General features: G+C 39.8%; 1 protein-coding gene across 2 annotated transcripts in view; it reads right to left on the bottom strand.

Moving 5' to 3' along the window:
• RAB21 (RAB21, member RAS oncogene family) overlaps positions 1-14,174 on the bottom strand; it is a 35,224-nt gene extending 21,050 nt beyond the window's left edge. For both annotated transcript variants that reach the window (XR_012420455.1, XM_005572759.5), the window contains exon 1: positions 13,755-14,174. Coding sequence is in view for 1 of the 2 variants with exons in the window: in XM_005572759.5 (XP_005572816.3) it covers positions 13,755-13,907 (153 nt within the window). In the remaining variant the exon portion in view is untranslated. The remainder of the gene's footprint in view (positions 1-13,754) is intronic.
• Positions 14,175-14,644: the final 470 nt, after the last annotated feature.

Here is a 14,644-nt window from a genome sequence, read left to right as displayed (position 1 = left end):
ACTAGAAAAGATAGGTAGAAAGAACACTATTACAAAATTAGGGAAAAATATAAAAAAGAGGTCTGAACTAAGACCATGAAGATAGGAAAGAAAGAACAGAATCAAGAGTTACTGAAGACAAAATATATCCAGAATCCAGAGTCAGCCGACAAGTTTAAAAAAAGGAATAGAGAGGTGAGTTAAGACCTGTGTAGAGACAGTCACATTTAGGTGTATTTATATAGAAGTAAGTACAAAAAAGGTGAAACAGATAAAAAGTCAGGATAGTGAATTACTGAAGGAAAGAAACGCAAGAAATCTCAATTTCAGGAAGGTCTTTTTGCTATGGGCACACCACAGAAAATTAGAACTAAGAAAAGGCCACTGGATGCAGTGATTAACTAAGGAGTCTACAGATAAATATAAATTGCAGAGCTGGGTTCAAACACATGTATGTCTGCCCTCAAGGCCCCAGCTATCCTCAAGATATTTTAGTAAATAAAATAAAAATTATACAGAAAAGGAGAAAAATAAATTAAATGCCAAAACAGCAAATTAACCTGAAAAATGCAAAGACCAAATACATGTTACGACAATAAATGACTTCTCCCATTTATGCTAGCATAGGGGCTAAGAATATGAACTTTGGAGCAGAACCTGTGGATCTGAATCTCAGCTTTGCTACATACTAGCTGTGTAATTTATCTGAACTCAATCATTTTCATGGTTTCAGTATTAATGCCATACGGAAAAAAAACAAAATCTGAATCCTATCCGAATATTTAATGGATAGGTCAATTTAAATGCCTCTTTTTCAAATACATGTAAGACTGAACCAATCTTCTCCCCAAAATTGGATTTTCATTCTGATTTTAGTATTTTGATCACATTTGCCTTCTCATTGAAGTTTAGAACCTTAAAAATATCTTCTTAAGCCCTTGTCAGTCCATATGCTTCCAAAATCTACCAAGCCTTGCCTTCACATTTCCTCTGGGGTCTATGACCACAAGTCTCTTATTATGTCATAACATAAATACCTCTGGTTCACCTCACACCCTACTCTGCATGCCATATTATCTTCCCAAAGCTTCCCTGGTTTAAAAAAAACAAAAAAAAACCCTTACAACTCATTGAAGGATTCCCTAATAGGTTATCATTTTTAATAAGTATGCTTCAATATCCCTGCTGACAGCTAATATCATAATCTTTTGGTCATGAGTGTTGTAGAGATTTCTCAGAAGGGAGTGCATCAGAGTTGGTAAAGCTCCCTCATTTCTTTTCTACTGTCCCCTCCGAAATTTCCCACCACTCTCCCATGGTAAATTTAAAGGACAGTATTAAGTCTCCCCTAAGGAACTATGGATACACAAAACACTTTTATGGAAAGGGTACACATCACAACATTGATTATACAGAAAAACAAAAACAATGAAATTATCTGTGTTCAATTAATAGGTAAGTAGTTAAAAATTCACAAATATAGCCCATCCATGCAGTAAAAACACTAGACAGTCATTTCTACTACTGCTGCTAATATGAGCTAACATTTATTAAATGTTCATTTTCTGCCAAGTACTGTGCTATGCACTTTTCACAAAATCATTAATAAGCTGCTTCTTTATAAAAGTTGGGGAGCCTGCATTTACAATTAAAAGTATCAAAGCCTTATCTTTATATCCAAAGACTTCCACAATGTGTCCACATCTATCTTCTTACGATAGCTTCCAATATTTCTTTACTTATTCTCCAACTTGTATGGCTTTTTTGCATCCTCTGCAATTCTTCTGCCATAAAATTCCCCTCTAATTTGGGCCTATTCTCTGTTCTCTATCTAAATTCCACTTATCCAAATATGGCTCTTTTTCCCTGAAATTTCATGTTCTCTTATATTCATGCATGCAATGCACACTAAATTTTCCTATCCTAAAGAATTTTAGGGAATCAACTCTACATTTACTGCAGCTTATACTATCTTATACTATAAATTATCTTTTCATGGGTGTAAGTATTCTGTTAACTAGATTATATATTTTTATTTAACGTTTTTACAGCACTTACAATGAAATGGGCAGTGTTCCAAGAGCTTCTCAAATATTAATTCATTTAATTCTCAGGTGCCAATAATGCCCTGTGAGTCAGAGATAATTGTTATCCATGTATTACAGATGTGGAAAATGAGGCATAAGGAGGGTAAATATCTTGCCCAAGGTCACACAGTAAGTGACACAGTGCCATTTGAAATTCCAGGCAGTTTGGCTCCAGATATTAATTGTAACTACTATGCTACAATACTTCCCAGACTAAGATCTGAGTTCTCTAACACTTCCTCTCTTGTGGAAGAAGTGGGGAAAGTCATAGTACCCTGCCTATAATAGACAGTCAAATACTGTTATTATAGATAAGCACATCTACAATATGCCCTGGTAAATCGATGCAGGTATAATTCAATTTAGTAGAAGATATGCTCCTAAGTTTCCTTACGAATCAAATTATTTTAACTCAGATATATGATGCATATTATCAAAGGATCCCTAGTACATTTTTTTTTTCCTTCATAATGAAAAACTTAAGCCCTGCTCTAAAATTATGAATATATTTAAGAAGAAAGCTGAAACATCAAGATAGCAGCAAACAGGTATAAAAATAGGCACGTAGACCAATGGAACAATAGAGAACCCAGAAATAAAGCCAAATACACCCACCTGATCTTCGACAAAGCATAAAAAAACAGAAATTTGGGAAAAGATAGCCTATTTAACAAATGGCGCTGGGAAAACCGGCAAGCCACATGTAGAAGAATGAAACTGGATCCTCATCTCTCACCTTATATAAAAATCAACTCAAGATGGATCAAAGACTTAAATCTAAGACCTGAAACCATAAAAATTCTAGAGGATAACATTGGAAAAACTCTTCTAGACACTGGCTTAGACAAAGAATTCATGACTAACACCCCAAAAGCAAATGCAACAAAACAAAAATGAATAAATGGTATCTAATTGAACTAAATGCTTCTGCACAGCAAAATAAATAACCAGTAGAGTAAACAGACAATCCAGAGTGGGAGAAAATGTTCGTAAACTAAGCATCCAACAAAAGACTAATATCCAGAATCTACAAGGAACTCAAACATATCAGCAAGAAAAAAACAAATAATCCCATCAAAAAGTGGGCAAAGGACATGAAAAGACAATTCTTAAAAGAAGATATACAAATAGCCAACAAACATATGAAAAAATACTCAACATGACTAATTATCAGGGAAATGCAAATTAAAATCACAATGAGACATCCCTTACTCCTGCAAGAATGGCCATAATTAAAAAGTCAATATAACAATAGATGCTAGTGTGGATGTGACCAAAGGGGAGCACTTTTACACTGCTGGTGGGAATGTAAACTAGAACCACCACTATGGAAAACAGGATGGAGATTACTTAAAGAACTAAAAGTATTATAAAACTATCATTTGATCCAGCAATCCCACTACTGAGCATCTACCCAAAAGAAAAGAAGTCATCATATGAAAAAGTCACATGCACAGTTTATTTCAGCACGATTCACAATTCACAATTGCAAAGATATGGAACCAACCTGACTGTCCATCAACTAACAAGTGAATAAAGAAAATGCAGTATATATATACCATAGAATACTACTCAGCCATAAAAAGGAACGAAATAATGTCTTTTACAGCAACTTGGATGGAGCTGGAAGCCATTATTCTAAGTGAAGTAGCTCAGGAATGGAAAACCAAATATTGTATGTTCTCACTTACAAGTGAGACTTAACCTATGAGGATGCAAAGGTATAAGAATGATATCATGGACTTTGGGTACTCAAGGAGGAAGGTTTGGAGGAGGGTATGGGATAAAACACTACATATTGAACATGGTGTACACTGCTCAGGTGCACCAAAATCTCAGAAATCACCACTGAAGAACTTATCCATGTAACAAAAAACACCTATACCCCCAAAACTATTGAAATAAAAATAAAAATTAATTTATAAAAAAAGATAGCAGCAAACAATCAAAAGGCTGAAATTTGTCTTTTCTTTTTTAATCACCTCTACCAGGCACACTTAATTTGGCCAGACTACTGAGATACCACTGGTTATAATAATTACTCTGGAGCAGTGGTTCTTAATTCTTACATGGTAGTGAAGGTGGGAGAAGTAATTACAAACTTCTTTAAGAATATGAAGAAAGCCATGAACCTACTCACTCCCCAAAACACCCTCATATGCACATACTAAAAACAATTCCCATGTACTTCCAAGAGATTTACAAATGCCTGGCAACATCTCGGTAAAGAACCCCCGGTGTACAAAGGGAAGGAGGGAGAGTGACATTGAACAATAGCCAATTCAAAAGGTTCTAGGACTATAGGAAGGTGGAAAAAACAAAAACAAAAAACAACCATACTGTGTGCCAAGCACTGTGCTTGGGCTTTTTCATTTAATTTTCAACAACTCTGTGAAGCAGATACTTAGTCTTACTTTACGGCTGTGAACCTGATATATTTAAAAAAAATACAGTGACTCATGGAAGGTCAGACAACTCAGCTGGGTGCTGCAGTGGGTGGAAACCTGTCTGACTCCACAATAGTTTTTCCACTGTACAAAGCTAACTATTCTAGAACATACACACATTTCTTAACCTGGCACTCCTCCACTTGGACAGTAAGCGTTCTTGGACCCTAACCTCCCCAAATATTCTCAGGGTAGGCACAAAATATTACTAGCAAGGATCCAAGTAAGTAATGGCACATTTTCCACCCTATCTCCTTCAAATCCTGAGTTATTTCACCAGTACATCTTCTAATCCCAATTATTTCATCTTCTATGCTTTAGTGAGATTAAAAAATTAACAATCTTATCAGCTCAGGTTGTCATCTGTAACTTGTATTAACACCTGATTCTTGTTTACCCAACTGCTTACCGGAAATCATAGTGGATGACAAAAAAAAAAGAAAATGCTATTAAAAAAAAAAAATTGACAGGTAATCACAGGGAGGAGGAAAAAAATTAAAAATTAAAAAACCTAAAAAGAAAAGGATTACTAAGAAATAATAGGGAAAAAAATATATCTGCCAAATTAAAGTCTTTTCATAACTTGTTTAATCAATTTTTTGGTTCTGTTAGCCAGACCATTTGCTGTGCTTGCTAACTACTGTTCTGGCAAAGCAAACCACCTAAAGTAGTATTTAACAATTATAAGGTATCTGTTGAAAGCAACATAGTAACTACACTGTGAACAAATACTTTCCTGGCTTTATCTAGTATCAACTAAATTCAACAGACTTCATTAATTGGGGGCCTAGGGTGGGAGAGTGTATGAGTAAGAGAGAGTGCGTGTGTGCAAAATAAATATTCTTGCTAGTTGCTAACACTGGTACAGACTTAAGTATTTAAAGAATGTACAATTGTCAATTTTTAAAATAAAATAAAAAAATAAATGAATAAAGCATTACCACTTCCAGACTTAAGACATGACAGAATTCAGGCAGGTTAATTTATAAAATTGGCCCTCTCTAGCAAGGCAATAAAAATTAGCTATCAAAAAACTAAGCTAGGCCGGGCGCAGTGGCTCATGCCTGTAATCCCAACACTGGGAGGCCAAGGTGGGTGGATCACCTGAGGTCAGGAGTTCAAGACCAGCCTGACCAAAAAGGTGAAACCCCATTTCTACTAAAAATACAAAATTAACCGCGCGCTACGGTGGGCACCCGTAATCCCAGCTACTTGGGAGGCTGAGGCAGGAGAATTGCTTGAACCCAGGGGGCAAAGGTTGCAGTGAACCAAGATCATGCCACTCCACTCCAGCCTGGGCGAAAGAGCGATACTCCATCTCAGTGAAAAAAAAAAAGGAAAAAAAAAAAAACAAAAAACCCCTAAGCTAGGTGCTTGAATATTTCCACATTTCTTCTTAGTTCCTAAAAACAAGGATTTTAATTAGTTTAAGAGTCCAAATAAAAACTTTCAAAAGGAAAGTCAAAGAATCACATTTAAAGAGTAACTCAAAGCACAAAGCAGAAAATGGCAGTCAGATATAGAAATTTGTGGCCACATTCAGAAAAACTCATTTCTTAAGTAAAATCACCCAAACTTCCATAAAATACTAAGGGGAAAAAGATTTTAAAAAGAACTTCAATTATTATACTGTATGAAGATATTATAATAAATCACTTAAATCAACAGTCATGTGGCTTTCAATGATACTTAGAAGACACTTTGAACACTCAAAATATTCTTTGTGCAAACAAAGAAACCAAGATTCCTAGACTAAGACTATGATGCAAAACGTAAAACCACTGATTTATTTTAAAAAAAGCAGTAGACTAAGCTTAAGAAAAAAAAGCACACCATTTCTATTTTTAAAATTTATTGATTTATTTATTACTATTTTATTTTTATTTTTTTGAGATGGAGTCTTGCTTTGTCACCCAGGCTGGAGTGCAATGGTGCAATATTGGGTCACAGTAACCTTTGCCTCCCAGGTTCAAGTGATGCTCCTTCCTTAGTCTCCCGAGTAGCTGGGATTACAGGTATCCAGCATCATGCCCGGCTAATTTTTGTATTTTTGTAGAGACGAGGTTTCACCATGTTGGCTAGGCTGGTCTTGAACTCCTGACCTCAGGTGATCCACCCACCTCAGCCTCCCAAAGTGCTGCACTTACAGGCGTGAGCCACCATGCCTGGCCCTTTTATTTTTATTTTTTAAAAACAGGGTCTCACTATGTTGCCCAGGTTGGTCTTAAACTCCTGGGCTCCAGCTATCCTCCTCCCTATGCCTCTCAAAGTGCTGGGATTACTGGGCCACTATGCTCAGCTGGTACACCATTTCTATTTGTGGGACCTTGGAAATTTAATTCAAGTATTTTTTATTTTTTAAGAGACAGAGTCTCACTCCGTGACCTAGCTGGAGGGCAGTGGCACAATCATAGCTCACTGCTGCCTCAACTTCTTAGGCGCAAGTGATCCACCAGCCTCAGCCTCCTGAGTATCCAGGAATATGAGTGTGCACCACCATGCCCAGCTTTTTTTTTTTAACTAGAGATGGAGTCTTGTTACGTCACCCATGCTGGTCTTGAACTTGTGTCCTCAAGCAATCCTTCCACCTCATCCTCCCAAAGCATGGGATTATAGGTGCGAGCCACCGCACCCAGCTGAATCCAAGTCTTAGTTTCCTCATTTGCCAAACTGTCAGGATACTACCTGCCTAGCCAACCTTATAGCACTACTTGGTAATCACCCAGGCACCTATCCTAGACTTCAGGAGACAGGCAGAATTCTATAGTTGGGACTCTAAAAAGAAAGGGGACTGTTGATCTCGATTAATCTTCAATAAGCACCTTCAATAAGAGGGGGGGAAAAAAAAGAGTACATAACCTAGAAGCACAGATATAAAGAGGGCATACCAAATTGAGGAAGTGGTTAAAACCAAAATGGCACAATCCTGACAAAGGGCTAATATCCAGAACCTACAAAGAACTCAAACAAATTTACAAGAAAAAAACAAACAGCCCCATCAAAAAGTGGGCAAAGGATATGAACAGACATTTCTCAAAAGAAGACATTCATACAGCCAACAGACACATGAAAAAATGCTCATCATCACTGGCCATCAGAGAAATGCAAATCAAAACCACAATGAGATACCATCTCACACCAGTTAGAATGGCGATCATTAAAAAGTCAGGAAACAACAGGTGCTGGAGAGGATGTGGAGAAATAGGAACACTTTTACACTGTTGGTGGGATTGTAAACTAGTTCAACCATTATGGAAAAACAGTATGGCGATTCCTCAAGGATCTAGAACTAGATGTACCATATGACCCAGCCATCCCATTACTGGGGATATACCCAAAGGATTATAAATTATGCTGCTATAAAGACACATGCACACGTATGTTTATTGCGGCACTATTCACAATAGCAAAGACTTGGAATCAACCCAAATGTCCATCAGTGACAGATTGGATTAAGAAAATGTGGCACATATACACCATGGAATACTATGCAGCCATCAAAAAGGATGAGTTTGCGTCCTTTGTAGGGACATGGATGCAGCTGGAAACCATCATTCTTAGCAAACTATCACAAGAACAGAAAACCAAACACCGCATGTTCTCACTCATAGGTGGCAACTGAACAATGAGATCACTTGGACTCAGGAAGGGGAACATCACACACAGGGGCCTATCATGGGGAGGGGGGAGGGGGGAGGGGGGAGGGATTGCATTGGGAGTTATACCTGATGTAAATGATGATTTGATGGGTGCAGCACACCAACATGGCACAATTATACATATGTAACAAACCTGCACGTTATGCACATGTACCCTACAACTTAAAGTACAATAATAATAAATAAATTAAAAAAAAAAAAAAAGAATAAAGTCAAGAAAAGTAACTGATATTTAAAGTACCTTGCTCATCTTTATATTCCCCAGCTAATACAATGTTTGACATATACCATGTATAAAATAAATGTTTCTTGAATTTAACTGCGTAGATTCAACCGTATTGCCTTCACAAATTTCAGAGAAACAGTAGTAGTAACTCCCTCACTCCAATTGTCTTTCTTATTTCTGCCAAATTTATCAAAGCCTCAAATCAGCGAGGAAACCACACAAGAGAGCTTGTGTAAGTTAAGAGAGCTTACCTACAGGATTACTCCATAACTACCAGTAACCTTGGAGCAGCTCTGGAAAAAGAGGGCCACACTAAAACACCAAAGTATGGCAAATGTCACAATAAAAAAAAAAAAAAAAAAAAAAGAAAGAAAGAAAGTGAATTGCGGAAATGTAGGTATCAGTGAAAACACCAGAATGGATTTGCTTTATTTTAAAAATATTTATCTAATCTATAAGCAATTTTACAATATAATGACCCCTCAGAGACAGCATGAGTTCTCAAAATAATTCACGTGAAAATAATCCCATTACCTTTTTTGACTCAATTACCTTGAAAGAAAAACATAAATCCAGCATCATCTATTCATTTAACAGCAAACAGCAAACATTTATTACACAAACATGTGCCAGGCTCTGTGCTAGGAGCTTTACACATGATGGCTGTCCATGTAATCCACATAAAGTCCTATAAGTAAGGTACTCCCATTTTACAGAAAAGGAGCTCGCTTACAGGCATTAGAATATCCTGTCAGGATAATGATGGCTATGAAGTGAGAGTAAGAATTCAAACCCCAGTCTAACTTCAAAGTCCGTTCTCTTTTCATCACATTATATGGCCTCCTCATAGATCTGAGTACTGCAGAAACAGCATATCTTGTCTTCTGCAAGAATTTGACAAAGCATCTCATGATAACCTTGTGGGCAAGACAGATGTGGCTTGAGCAAAAAGGAGAACTGCAATGCTGGAGTAACTGTTAACATTTTATTAAGGGATTTGTGTCCACTAGGTAGTAGCCCATAGAGTCAGTCTTCCATTATTATTAATATGTATAGCACTCCATTAATAACTGTTTCTTACTCAAGGGAAGGAGGAGGGAATGGCCTGTGACCCTCCCTAAGATTCTATATGTCTACAGAAAATAGAACTTCCGGTCATGCATCACTGGACTACAGTAAGACTTGCTACAGAGCTTTGTACTTGGCCCTCTCTCCCCCTGCTTTCTTTCAAAATCTTTAATAATGACCTGTTGGGAATATTAAAGGCATTCTTACCTAACTTTCAGATGGCAAAGTTAAAAAGTAGCTAATCCAGACAGTAGATTCCACACCTTATTCTTTGCATGTCCAGGACCCAACCCAGTGCCTGGTCCACAGGAGCCCAGTCAGTGTTTCGTGAATTACAGAATCCAAATTAAAAAGGACATTAACAGGCTTACCTACTGGAGTAAATCTACCAAAGTCAACCTTAATGGGTCAAGTGTATTAGAAACAAAAGAAAAAGCTTAACTACAATACCAAAGAAAAGAGAATTTGAGAGATACAAATAATGCTTTTTTTTTTTTTTTTTGAAGCAATTAAGACTAAGATGTTTCAATTGACAGCAAATTCAGTGTTTACCAAAGTGAGAGCTTCCCCAAAAGCTCACAGAATCTACTTCAGTGTTGGAAAAGGATTCTCAACAGGTGAGGTGATAGCCTGCAATTCTCTGTTCAGTTCAAACCACCATGCCTGGAATTATTTCTACAGCTCAACGAATCACACTTTAAGGAAAGAGGGAAAACGATTAAATAGTCTAGAAGAGATATCAAGATAGTGAAAGGGCCATGCACAGTGGCTCATACCTGTAATTTCAGCATTTCAGGAGGCCAAAGCAGGAGGATTGCTTGAGCTCAGAGTTCTAGAATAGCCTGGGCAACATAGCAAAACCTCAACTCTACTAAAAATAAAGAAAAAAACTAGCCATGCATTGTGGCGCACGCCTGTGGTCCCAGCTACTTGGAGGCTGAGGTGGAAGGATTACTTGAGCCCAGGAGTTGGAGGCTGCAGGCAGCTATGATAGCACCACTGCACTCCAGCCTGCAAAACAGAGCAAGACTCTGCCTCCAAAAACAAAAAAAAAAGTGAAAGGATTTAAAACGATGTCACTGTCACTGGAAATCTAGTTAAGGGAACTAGAGTTGTTCACCCAAGAGAAGACTAGATAGTTATCTTCAACTCTCAGAAGGAATGTCATATGAGATACCAAGATTCAGAAGGGAGAATTAGGACTGAAAAATACAGGGAAACAGATTTTGGCTTTCTATACAGAAAAACTTACTAGAAATTAGACCTGTCTAAAAATGAAGTGGGACCAGGAGTGGTGGCTCACACCTGTAATCCCAGCACTTTGGGAGGCCAAGGCAAGTGGATCACCTGAGGTCAGCAGTTCGAGACCAGCCTGGCCAACATGGCAAAATCCCATCTCTACTAAACATACAAAAATTAGCCAGGCATGGAGGCACGCGCCTGTAGTCCCAGCTACTCGGAAGGCTGAGGCAGGAGAATCGCTTGAATCCAGGAGATGGAGGTTGCAGCGAGTTGAGATCGTACCCCTAGACTCCGGCCTGGGTGATAAGAGTGAGACTCTGTCTCAAAAACAAAACAAAACAAAATTTTAAATGAAATGGGCCACCTTAGGACATAGTGAGCTTTCCACTTTCCATAATACCAGTTCATTTCACCACTAAGATGTTAAAAAAAAAAAGGGGGGGGACAACCACTTGACTAAACATTAAAAGACCAAAATAGTGATCCATACATAAACTATCTTAAATTCCTGTCAATCCTGCAATTCTTTGAAATGTATGAGAATGTACTTTATAGAAATACAAAGTAGTTTACAGAGATAGGTACTCTGTTGACAAGAAAAAAGGTGAACTCTTCCTCTCATATCTTCTCACACCATTTCCTCTCCATTTGGAAATTAAAAAGATACAAAGTTGTGTCTTACAAGTCACATAAATCAAATTCCTCTGAAAAATTGTTAAGAAAGATGAGGTGAACTGGTATCTCTGAAAGGGATTAGACACATTGCTGTTTACATACATCGGTGTACAACAAAATCCTAAATTCTATAATATAATTCAGATATTAACACTGGGTATCTACTACAACTTCGTCCTCCCCTGTGTAGGAGTGCAGTGGCTTTTCATATATTTAAAAACTTTTACTTTGCTTTTAGCTTCAAGAATGTTTTAGAAATTTATGAAAAGGTATGGCCAGGCGCGGTAGCTCACGTCTGTAATCCCAGCACTTTGGAAAGCTAAGACAGGCAAATCACCTGAGGTCAGGAGTTCGAGACCTGCCTGGCCAATATGGTGAAACCCCATCTCTACTAAAAATACAAAAAAATTAGCCAGGCATGGTGGCACATGCCTGTAATCCCAGCTGCTTGGGAGGTTGATGCAGGACAATCACTTGACCCAGGAGGTGGAGGTTGCAGTGAGTGAAGATTGCTGCACTTCAGCCTGGGTGAAAGGGCAAGATTCAAGTTATCCTTTGAAAAAAACGCGAAGACCTCAATTACAATAGTTTTCTTTTATCTTAGATCTTTGCATAAAGGAAAACACTAGATGGGTTATTTACCAATATCCAGAGGTAATGTGATTTTATTGCTCAAAATCTGAAGTCAGACAGGGGTTCAAATTTGAGCTTGGACACTCCTGTACCACTGACTTGTGGTAATATTACTGTCAGCAAAATTACTCAACTAAACCTGTTTCCTCACCTGTAGGGCTATCCACTAAACTATCCACTTCATAGGGTGTTATAAGAATTAAATGACAGAAATCAAGCAAAATAATCAGCACAGTAAGAACTCACTAAATGTTAGCTATTGTTACCACTTTACCTAAGTAAATCTCTAAACTTCTAAACGATCCTGGGTATTTGTCCAGTGAATTTTCTTGATCCAAAACACAAGGCTCTCACTAACAGGACACTGAACAATAACAATTCGTTATTAAAATTTTGTTAGTGCTCTGGTACAAGGATTTTTTTTTAATGCAGTTTCCTGGCACTCACTTTTTCAGATATGCTTTACATACGAGTAAAAACAGAAGAGTAAAAATAGAACATGGAATCAGAGCCAGAGCGTCTTGTAAATTCTAGACTCAGTTTAATAATAGCATCAAACATCCAATGTCACAACAATTAGGAGATTACGCATTCTATTAAGTAGTGTTGATGTTTTCACATACTACACATTTACTAATTAAGACCTATTGTGCAAGTTGGGGCAGTAAAGATAGACAACTTACACTGGACCAGGTCATCAGGGCTTTTTCTGTATATTTATCCTGACAACCCTATGAGCTAGATACTACCATTATGGCCATTTTAACAGAAGAAACAGGCACAGACAGGTTAAGTAACTTACCCAGTATGACACAGCTAGTTAAATGGATGGAGGTGAGACATGAACCTAGACAATCAGGCTCAAAAGTGCACTAGACTTTACTGCCTTTGGACAAATTGATAAGTCAAATTAGTAGGATAAATTTCTTTTAATACATGAAAACTGATTTCTCTGGGAGAGTGGGGTGAGTACAACTCCCTTAAAGGCCTGGCTTCACTCTCAATCAATGATAACATGTTAACACCTTTCCAATGTACCTGTAGAAGCCGGCCTTTTATTACAGGTAAAGAAAATGAGTAACAGCACCGGCTTTTAGTCTGGGGACCAATTGTTGGTCAGTATTCACTTGATGTTTCAGCGTGGGTCAATCGACCTCGCAGAATATGAGTGACCCACAAGTCAGACCCACGCAGGCTGCAATGAAACTGCGTAACACGCCTGGGCAAGCGGTCATTTCAAAAAACCTCCAGAGATGGCTCTTTTGCCATTCCTGTTACTCAGGACAAAATGGAACTTGCATAAACACTTAGTCATCAGTAAGTGCTTAAGTTACAAATCACCTAATTCACAAAATCGAATCCGCAGCTAAGTTCCTAATTATGAAAGAAAGAAAAGGAGCTAACATTTGAAGACTGCAACGCTGAAGACGCCTGGGGCCCAGGAAGTGCAGTAAATGGGGAAAAAAAAAAAAGCCCACAGACGTGCGCAGCCACCACGGAGGACACTGGGGACTTTTCAGGGCCCTTCCACTTCCCTCCCAACCAGCCTGTCCTCGCGTCTACAGGCTGCCCCGACCTGGTGATTCCCCAGGGCGAATTCGGAAAGGTAAACCGAAGGCGGAGATGACAGGCCTGGGATTTACCAGCCTAGATCCAGGGGACCGGGGCGGCAAAGTTTCCCCAGCCCCAGAGGGGTAGGGGCCCTGAGGCGCCCCCTCCCGCTCCCCGAGGTCCGCACCTGCAGAGTTGTGATGTGCTTGTCGTTAAACTTGTTCTCGCAGTAGCGCAGCACCAGCGACGTCTTCCCCACGCAGCCTTCCCCCAGCAGCACCACCTTGAACGAGTAGGCTCGGCCCGCCGCCGCCGCCCCGCCGCCGCCGGCCGCAGCCATCCCGTCGCTTCCCGGCCGCCCGAGCCCGAGTGTCGCGCCGCCCTCCCCACAGCCGCGGCAGCGCCTTTACAGCCACAGCCGGCTCAGCCCCCACCACCCCGGCTCCGCCGACCCGGGCGCTGTCCCCACTCCCTCCTCGGGCGAGGCCTGGAAGGGCTGAGGGAAAGTCCGAGGACGAAGGGCCCCAGCCCACCACGTCAGGCACCGGAGGAAAGGCGAAGAACGATCCCTCTCTGCCTCCCTCTAATGGCGTCTCCTTCCTCCTACGTCACACCTCGGGTCACGTGAGCGCCGCGGCCGGGGCGGCCCCTGCGACTAGCCCCAGAAGAACGTGCCTGGACGTGGGCGGGGCTTCTGGAGCATCTCCAGGGGTGGAGCTGGATGTGAGTCAAGCGCCTACTGGCAATCTAGGGCAGAGCCCCGCCGCTTGTGAGCCACCTCTGCTCTGCAGTTGGTGGGAGCCTGCGGGAATAAGGAACCAGGAATTTGAGGTGAGCCCACCTCTGGTGAAATGAAGTGCAGAACTTCATCGTTTTTGCCGAGGGGATGTTCACAAGGCTAATGATCTCTTACACCAGAGGTCACTGTAAACCAAATCTGTCAAGGTGCCCTCGAATCTCTCTCTGTGGGATCCCGAATCATAGCGCTTCCCAGTTCCTCTGACCTCGTGGTCAACTACTCCATCATCTTTCAAGTCTCAGCTTAAACCGCATCTCTGACCACCCAATCCTTCCCCC

This window comes from Macaca fascicularis, chromosome 11 (assembly GCF_037993035.2).
Source record: "Macaca fascicularis isolate 582-1 chromosome 11, T2T-MFA8v1.1".
NCBI lineage: Eukaryota > Metazoa > Chordata > Mammalia > Primates > Cercopithecidae > Macaca > Macaca fascicularis.
The sequence above is the reverse complement of the archived record's forward strand: the minus strand, read 5'-3'. Positions and strand labels throughout refer to the sequence as shown.